At 35.7% G+C, this 9,012-nt stretch overlaps 2 protein-coding genes across 4 annotated transcripts; one reads left to right on the top strand and one right to left on the bottom strand.

Moving 5' to 3' along the window:
- Nucleotides 1-287: 287 nt before the first annotated feature.
- On the top strand, nt 288-4,884 carry LOC110724286 (probable adenylate kinase 7, mitochondrial; the record flags this gene model as incomplete). The annotated part of the gene is made up of 4 exons (XM_021903708.1): nt 288-632; nt 3,458-3,598; nt 3,933-4,121; nt 4,336-4,884. Coding segments are annotated over 4 exons (849 nt in total), but the record flags the coding sequence as incomplete, so codon positions are not given.
- Nucleotides 4,735-9,012, bottom strand: LOC110724284 (probable inactive leucine-rich repeat receptor-like protein kinase At3g03770). Of its 3 annotated transcripts, XM_021903706.1 has the most exons (8): nt 8,526-9,012; nt 6,885-8,302; nt 6,670-6,803; nt 6,057-6,300; nt 5,749-5,975; nt 5,635-5,657; nt 5,432-5,543; nt 4,735-5,205 (listed from the first exon to the last, which is right to left on the bottom strand). In XM_021903706.1, the coding sequence occupies exons 2-8, from the start codon at nt 8,248-8,250 to the stop codon at nt 4,975-4,977; spliced, it is 2,337 nt and encodes a 778-aa protein (XP_021759398.1). In that variant the 5' UTR covers nt 8,251-8,302; nt 8,526-9,012; the 3' UTR covers nt 4,735-4,974. The 3 variants fall into 3 exon arrangements, with proteins under 3 accessions (XP_021759398.1, XP_021759397.1, XP_021759399.1); XM_021903705.1 differs by having other exon boundaries at nt 6,885-9,012; XM_021903707.1 differs by having other exon boundaries at nt 5,749-5,957; nt 6,885-9,011.

The following is a 9,012-nucleotide window of genomic DNA, read 5'->3' as shown; positions in this document are numbered from 1 at the left end:
GGTTAAATTGCAAACTATTTCTTTATATATTACCTTTTCTCACATCATTCATTAATAATATTACTTCCGTTTTATATTTTTGACAATTTTGTAATTTGCAACAAAACAAATTTTGTTTAGAAATTGGTGCATTCTTAAAAGTTGCAAAAAAAATATGAAATAAAAGTAGAATTATTAAAATTAAAAAATGACGTGGCACCCTAAATATCAGTTCAACTCCTTCACCCTCCTGTTGCCAAATTGCTAGCCACAAAAACACACCCTCCACTCTCATCCTCCACTGATCAACCTTCAACAATGGCTGTCCTCAGCCGCATCTCCCCTTCCCTCCACCACCTCTCCTCCACACTCACTCCTACCACATATCCGCCGCCGCCTCCGCCGCAGCTCAGCTACAATTCGACTACGACGACGACTTCAACCCAACTCCTTCGTCTCCTACACCTGCTACTGCGCTCGATTCCGATGGTTCTAGACCTTTCAGAGGCGTACATTGGGTCTTCATCGGTAATCCCTCCGCTAAGAAGCATATCTATGCCGACATGATCTCGAAGCTTCTTCATGTTCCTCGTATTTCCATTTCTACTCTTCTTCGTCAAGATCTTAACCCTCATTCTCCTCTCTATAAACAGGTTCACTCTTCTCTCATTTTTTGTTTTTGGAATTGATTTATGTTTTTCTTTTTGATTGTCTGACTGAATCCTGAATGCTGGTGTTATTGTTAATTTTACATGCTAATCATTTTATTTGGAATAATCAATGATTAAAAATCTGGCTGAATGACCTAATTTCTTAGGGTATACAGTATATAACTATATCAGTATATCGAAACATTCTTGAATTTTTGTCGTTGAATGTGAAATGATGTTAGATTGGTTTGAATAATGAACTCTATATTTGAGGGTGATATACAGATTTTGGGGAGGCATATACACGTTATACTTTTACTAGATTAGTGAATGCGTGACAAAATTATGTGTCGATTGGTGTCGTTGATGTTTGTATTAGAATCCTTTTATGAAATCATTTTCATATTTTAAATTGAAGAGGCCAAAAATGTTGTTTTATAGCATAATGTAATTGTTATGCACAATACACTAGCTTAGAAATTTTAGGTGTAGTGTGTCATATGATAACTTTCCCTGGCTTAGAATTTGGATGATATTGGGATAATAATATAGTAATACTGTACAATGTATACTTTGTATTAGAGAAGTTGATTGTTGACATGTTAATTATTATAAACTAGCCTTCTGTCCCATGCAATGCACGGTTGTTCATAGAAAATTGCATGAGATGAGTGAGAAAATACCAATAAATAATTATGAGTGTAATATGTAACAGAAAACATATTAAAGAAATAAAAATTTTGGGACTTTAATTTGAAATGAGACTTAATATAGAAAGAAGATGGAGGGACTAAAATCAAAGAGAGAAAATAAAAAGGTTGAATTAAAGAGGGGAGACGAAGATGAAGTATTTAATGAAAGAGTTGAGAAAAATTGTATAATAAAAAATAAAAAAGGTAAAATGACATGTGACACATTGGGTTGAAGAATAAGATAGGGAAGTGTAATAGAATGATGACATATGTCTTTTTTGGTTTGCTTTTTTAAATACTAAGTATAAATATAACAAAAGTTCAAGCTAATCAATTTTACTCTAGATTGGATTCCTTAAATGAGGTTTTTCGGACTATATAGATGATGTTTTCTTGAGTCTAAGCAACCATTGAATGCCAATATTTGAGCTTATTTTCTAAAGTCTCTATTTCGTTGTAAACGAAACCCAAAGATCTATGAGCTAGTATAGGGAAAAAGGTTTAGAAGTAAACTTAAATATTAATTATTTTGGTTATAATACTTGTTATTGTACAAAGTTATAAATTAGAATATATTACTTGCAAGGAGAATGATACCTTTTAGCATTATTACTATGATAAAAATGAAGGGAAAATGAAGTGAAATGCTTTATGCCTAAAAACTAAGGATATTGGAGGTAACACTTCTACTTGTTTTAATACAATGAACATTCATGCATACATTCTCCCTTCAGCTCTCATTCATAATAGACATTTCTATTTTGGATTGCTGTAAAATGACAACCTTAAAATACAACTACCTTGTGGCATGTGAAAGCTACAAATCTTGAAAAACATGGAATTTCAACTCAATTTCCTTCAAATTAAGCTTCAATCAAATGTGGCCTAATATTTCAAAACGGATGGGGTATTAATAGAATAAAAAATATTGCCAACCAAATGTGCCTTCTATATATTTTTTTTTGAAGCAACGTGTGCCTTCTATATGATAGTGCGCTTATGGGATGCATCTTTGATTGGATGAAGATGGTTACCATAGATGATAAAAAATTCTGATAGATGGTTTTCATATTATGTTGGTAGATTGGTGGACAACTGACATTTTTCTCTTTTTTATTTTACATAATGAAATTTCACTTGCAATGAGGGCGAGAGTGGACATACATAGAAAATGAATAGCCCTCTATCCCTCCCTTTCTCATTCAATTTTACATAATCCCTTAGATTACCACCTAAACTCATCATCTACCTTTGTTATGTCTTCACTGCTCCCAATCAAAGTGTGCCTTAAGGAGATTATTTCCCAACCTTAGAAATAAAATTGTCTCTTAGCTCCTTATAAAAGCTCCATTGATCTGAGCACACAGTTTTAAGAGATAAATTATAGTGGAATATTGTTGATAAAAGCTGAATATAAAATGTAATGGAAATAGTTTATTGTTTTCAGGCCAGTAATGACAATAAGAGAATATATATTGAGTTTTGAGAGGTTTTGTTGAATGAAATTGAATCAGAAGAAGAAATTAGTGGATGATGAAACCCACCCAATTGAGAAGTGGGACTTTATTTATGGACAAGAATTCTAGGGCTTTAGTTTAGGGACTGAGGGAGTTTTTCTGTATCTTGATGACTCAAATAACAATATAACCAGAAAAGAAATCTCTTTATACCTTACCAATAGTCCACCACGGCCTTTTAAAGTGATACAATATCTTTCCAGGTAATGGGATCATGGAGAAAATTCATTCTTACCTGATAGTTCTTTAAACAGAGCTTCACTTCTTTGATATTTTAAAGTAAATCCAACTCAAATAGTATTATAATCAAATCAGAACTATTGTTAATTTATTATGACCAGAATATTCTGATGTTCTTACAATTATAAGCTGTTGCACTCGTAAGTGTCATAACTAAGCTATAGGGAGCCACTTGTTCTATAGACCTGTTAATAATTTACTTTCTCTAATCAAGAATCAAGATTGTTCTGAATCTTTCAATGCTGGCTTCGCAGCCTGATGAAGCACTTGCATGATTATGATGAAAATGGTACTGTAGATTTCCTCTAGCCGGAGGGCCTATTTTATGTGATTTATTGCAGGGGTTTCTCAGATTTTTATTTGTTGTCTGTTACAATAGATTGCTGAGGCAATTAACTGTGGGAAGCTTGTTCCTGAGAGCATAATTTTTGGCTTGCTGTTAAAAAGACTCGAAGATGGACATTACAGAGGTGAAAATGGGTTTATTTTGGATGGCATTCCTCGAACACGCCTTCAAGCTGTAAGATTGCTTACCATCTGCAAACTTCAATTTAAATTTGCCTAATATCGGACCGATATCATATGATCACATGCATAAACTAGTTAAATCCTTTTGGAAGCATGTACTTGGCATAATGTGAGGTTTTATTCTTGTTTTGAGGGTAGAATAATATAGTAGTTTTGGGAGGAGCGCTCCCTAAATCCATCCCCTCTTCTTCTTCAAGGATATGATGTTGTAATTTTTTGTAAAGGCTCTAGTTTGATGTGGAGTGCCATATTGGTACTGTAAATTTCAAAGGTTGGAGTAATTATTACCAACTGATTTTTAATAGTGTGTGGTCCTTGTATTGTAGGAGATCCTCGACCAACTAGTTGATATTGACCTAGTTGTGAATTTTAAATGCTCTGAAGACCATACTCATGCAGCTGGTTGTCCTGTTGATTCTACCGCGCCTCGTGACAGAACCAAATCCAGTTTCTCAAATATTAACAAGGATACTGAAGATTCTCACCCAAAGGTCTCTGCATTCTACAGAGAGCAGGTGATTAAGTTTGGTTGGTTTTACATGTCTGAAAAGTAGCCTTGAATTATTTTTTGTAGTTTTGAATAGACTGCTGGAGAGTGCTTTGTGCATGTTTTAGGATGATTTGCTTGGTTTTACCTACAAAATCCAGACTATCATTTTTTTATTTGTCTGGAGCAGTGAGAAGCTCACGGTTTCTGGAGACGTACTCACAAATGTTTCCTTATGCCAGATGCAGTATCTGGAGGACTACTACCAGAGCCAGAAGAAGCTTATTGACTTTCAAGTGGGAAAGGCACCAGGAGAAACTTGGAAGGGACTCCTAGCTGCACTGCATCTGCCACATACCAATGCTGTTCATTCTTCAAGAACACACTATGCGTTTCAGAGTACCTTGAATATTTGAGACTTTAAGCTCTGCTGCAACTTTTGTAAATATGATGATTATAGACTTTCCGGAGCCTCTATTTCGAAGTTAAGAAAGTAAAGAGCAGTATAGATTCTAACTATGTTTCTCATTTTGACTAGATACTGGTTGCTAATACTCGAATAGTGATTAATTTTGATAGTGGATAGGCATTGTTAAAAACAATTCCCAAGGGAAAAAATTATGTGCGTAGATGGCTAAATGTACATGCTTTAAAGCAGTTCCAGTTTCTCTTATATTACATACTCAAGATCATATAACATGTGGACAGCAAAACTGTAAAGTACGAGTCTGGACTACTGTTGCAGGCTTACAATGGTACACATTTACAGGGAATAGATGATGATTATAATATGTGCTTTGTTTTGCTCTAGAGATTTATGTTTGTTGATGCCTAAACATGACATATTGAAGTTTACACCAGTATACAATACAGGACGAAAATCACGATTGTGCCATGGAACCAATTTTTTGGTCACCGTCTGCTGTTGCTTGAACCTGAGCTGCATACTGTAGATTCCAAAGCACATCCTCAAAAGAAGGACGTGTTGATGATTCAGAAGAAACACATTTGTTGGTTATTGAGATGACTGTTGCCAATGATTCTTTCGAGGAAGTTGACAATACAATAGGGTCTATGACTCTTCTCTGACCTTCCTCACTACCAAACGATGCCTGTGAAAAAGACGCATGTTAGTAAAGTACTGCAAATAAGAATACAATAATTTTCCTCCATAAAATGTTCCCTAAATAATTCAGAAACACAAAACACCCAAAATCTACTGGTAGTTACTTAAAACTGAAATTGTCACTTAGAATGGACTCAAGTCTAATCTCTGAAATCTGCTGTCATGTCTAAATTGTGGTTTATATACCATCGGCAACAGGATTAAGGGTTTACCATTTCAGTTAGCAGAACTGCCTTCTTCTTAGCGGCCACCGACGGACCAATGAGGGATTCTAGTAGTATAAATCCGAAGCAATAAATGTCATCCTCAATAATTTTCATTTGCCTGCAGTACAAAGAGGAGAAGCAACTAAAGACTTGTACATAAATTGAGTAGGCAATCAAGATGGACTAACGGCAGGATAGTTCTTTCTTACCATGACTTAGCAGCAGCTTTTCCCTGTGAATTAAAGGACAAAGTATATTATAATCAATCACTCAAATCGGAAAAACTATCGAGAGATTCACATAAATTGTCAAAATAATCTCACCCCAAATTCATCATCGTCATAGATGATTGACAGTCCATAATCACTTAACTTTGCCCTTCGATTCTCATCAATCAAGATATTATTGGTTCTCAGTCGATTGTTGAAGAAACCAGGAATGATTCCTGTGTGAAGGAACTGCACAGCCTTGGCAATATCAATAAGAATTACCAATCTCTCGGGCCACTTGAGTGCTCTTACTTGACCAAGATCTGAAATTACGGCATTTGCTGCATATGTTAATTGCAACAAAAGCCTAGGGTATCAAAGCTATAGGACATCAATGAAGTTGCTTTTGCTTTGAGACTAACCAGAAAGATGGGAGCGTAAATTTCCATTAGGCACATATTCATATATAAGATAGACCTTGTTGCCACTAGAATCAGCCTTTGCTCCAGCGTCAATGCAGTGACCCAGAAGGCAAACCAAATGTGGGTGGCGAAGCTTTGCCAAAAGGTCCAGCCGAAGCTTGAGATTACGAGTGGTGTATTTATTTGATAGAGATAGGCACCTTACAGCTACTAAGGTTTTATTCTGTAATGTTCCTTGATACATCTGAGAAACAAAGCAGTGCAAATGTTAGGCAGATTCAAAAATTGTGATGTTATATCCAAATGGAAGAACATGTACATCTTTCAGCAAATGCCAACCTCCATCTATTTCAGAGAAAATAACAAAAAAAGAGCAAAAAAAAGTAAATAGAAGAGTCACAACTCGACCTACATGATAATAACCTGCTTTCATTTTTACTTTTTCTTTTTTTCTTTTCAACCAAACACCGCCCAAAACACAGATTGACAAGAGAGTTTCTTTCTTTTAGCTATATCCAATGAAAAATCTAGTTCCATATAGTTCTGATGTGAGCATGGGACATTGGAATTTGAGTGAATGAAAAACGCATGAAGTTATGACAGTACACTATACCTTGCCTCTAGCACCTTCCCCCATCAGGGCAGATTTATCAAAGTTCATGGTAGCTTCTTTCAGCTCTTCCATGGAAAATGTTCGACACGCTGGGATTCCTTGTGTGCCAGATTTAGAAACTTCAGATATATATCCTGAACAATGGGGAGGCAAAAATGAACACTAAAAACATTTGAATATTCCAAAAGGAACACAAGACTCAAAAACGAACGTACTTGCATTTGCTAGTATCTCAGAGGTCACCCCAGTTACACTGTTTTCCTGAACTTGCTTCTGCAACAAACTCTGTTCTTGACAGCCTCTTGGCCAGTATCTTCTATAAATCACCAGAATTCCAAATGCCAGAAGTCCCACCACTGCAACAATTCCTCCAATCACACCAACTAAAGCTAATGCACTTTTGGCTGAGTAATTGTTTTTCTTTTGCTGCATCTTGGCACAATATGACTCCGGATGCTGGTTTACTCCACCGGCTGTCAAACAATTTCCATAAAATTGAGCAGTAATTTTATTTAAACACCTGGGAATCTCGCCAATTAATCTGTTGTTCGACAAGTCAGCAAACTCGAGTTTCTTGCCACATGCCAAATGAATGGGGAGTGATCCACTCAACTCATTTGATGCTAAATTCAGGTAACTAATATTAGGCAAGGAGAAAAGAATGTTGGGTAGTCTTCCTTGAAGATGGTTCAGTGACAAATCAAGGTGCTGCAAGTGGTTCAGTTTCTTGAATTCCTGCGGTATCTCACCAGTAAAGGAGTTGTTATTCAGCAATGCCATAAATAAAGCTCCAGGCAATTTGGGTAGTTCCGAGTCCAGTTCATTCCAACTCAAATCCAACATTTTCAAGCCACTTAAACTACTCAAATCAGGCAATCCCCCAGAAATCTTGTTATTTGACAATGCAAGAGTACTGAGAGTCCTGATTTTCCCAATTGAAGCAGGAAATGGACCCTTCAAGTGATTATCTGACAAGCTTAGGATCGAAAGATTGGATAGCGAATGCAACCAATCTGGAACACTCTCATTGAAGAAGTTACCATCAAGTCTTAGTGTTTGAAGCTTCACCATTGTGGCAATCCTTGGTGGAACAGAACCATACAAATAATTTGAACTAAGATCCAGAAACTCCAATGAAGATAGCCTGTTAATTTTATCCGGAAGCGGCCCCCAAATGCCCAAAGACACCAAACTAAGAGCTCTCAAGCTGGTGAGCCTTGCCAAAGTTGCAACAAAGGAATCCATTGAAAATCTATCTGATAAGGTCAGATTTGGAATTGCATACCCAACAAATTTGCCTACTTTGAAAGGCTTACTACCCATAATCCTAAGCTCAGTAACAACATCTACTTCACAAGTGACATTAATTTTTGTTGACGGAGACATGAAACATACATTAGCATTATTATCATTCCACGCTGCCAATTCATCAGGGTACTCTAAATGCTTTCTTAATTGCATAAGCACCTGAATTTGTGAGGATTGCAATTGAGAAGTACCAACTATGCAGAAGCTCAATGAGACTGAGATAATTAAATACAAGCTCCAATAACTCATTCTCATTTCATTAAATAAACCCATAAAAACTAACCAATTTCTTGTTGACTTAAGATGCAATCATCAAAAAAAAAACCTGCCCATGAACCAAAAAAAAAAAAAATCCAAATAATTTTTTTTGACAAGATAATGCTTATTTAATTCCAACCAAACACCCTATTGCTAAACAAACCAATTCCAACAGTCCGTCAAACAAGTCAAGTGAAACAGCCAACCGACTAACAGCTGATTTTTGTAATATCAAGCAAAAGGGAAAACAAAAGCAAAAGAGATAAAAATCTTGGAATTTATGGGGTTACCTCAAATCATTGTAGTGCTTAAGCATGGAAGTTTCTTTTACCAGTTTAAGAGACTGCAAACTTGAAAAGTCAAGCAGAATTTATTGAGTGGGGTATTTTCTTCTTTATCTCTCTGATTGAGCAAGTTGAAGAAGTGGCAGGGCAGTAGATAGAAACAACAGTTTGAAAGAGAGTGACAGTACAGTTTACTGTAAACCAAGCATGGTGGTGAAAAGATGAAATATTTCACAATAAAATTAACAGGGAATCTGTTCTTGTCATTTTCCATTGTTTTGTTTTCTGGGATTTTTTTGGGTTTTATTTAAGAGGTTTGGTGATATAAAAAGAATATAAAGTTTAATTTGGCTTTAATGAAGTTTGCTAATTGTGTGATTCCAAAAGATAGATTGCATTTCTTTAATTGTTTGTGGGGTTTACATGTTTAATTCTCTTGGAACTTGGAAATAATGAAGAATCAGATACTCTTCCAGGTTGTCTTGAATTCACA

The sequence above is a fragment of the Chenopodium quinoa genome, unplaced genomic scaffold, assembly GCF_001683475.1.
Source record: "Chenopodium quinoa cultivar QQ74 unplaced genomic scaffold, ASM168347v1, whole genome shotgun sequence".
NCBI classification, from domain to species: domain Eukaryota; kingdom Viridiplantae; phylum Streptophyta; class Magnoliopsida; order Caryophyllales; family Amaranthaceae; genus Chenopodium; species Chenopodium quinoa.
The sequence above is the reverse complement of the archived record's forward strand: the minus strand, read 5'-3'. Positions and strand labels throughout refer to the sequence as shown.

Excerpts from the sequence above, each read along its gene's own strand:
- LOC110724284 (XM_021903705.1), bottom strand. The coding sequence starts at position 8,250 with ATGGGTTTATTTAATGAAATGAGAATGAGTTATTGGAGCTTGTATTTA. Across the intron at positions 6,804-6,884 it reads TGAGATACTAGCAAATGCAA|GATATATATCTGAAGTTTCT; the intron begins GTACGTTCGTTT and ends CCCATTGTTCAG. Across the intron at positions 5,544-5,634 it reads AAAGCTGCTGCTAAGTCATG|GCAAATGAAAATTATTGAGG; the intron begins GTAAGAAAGAAC and ends TTTGTACTGCAG.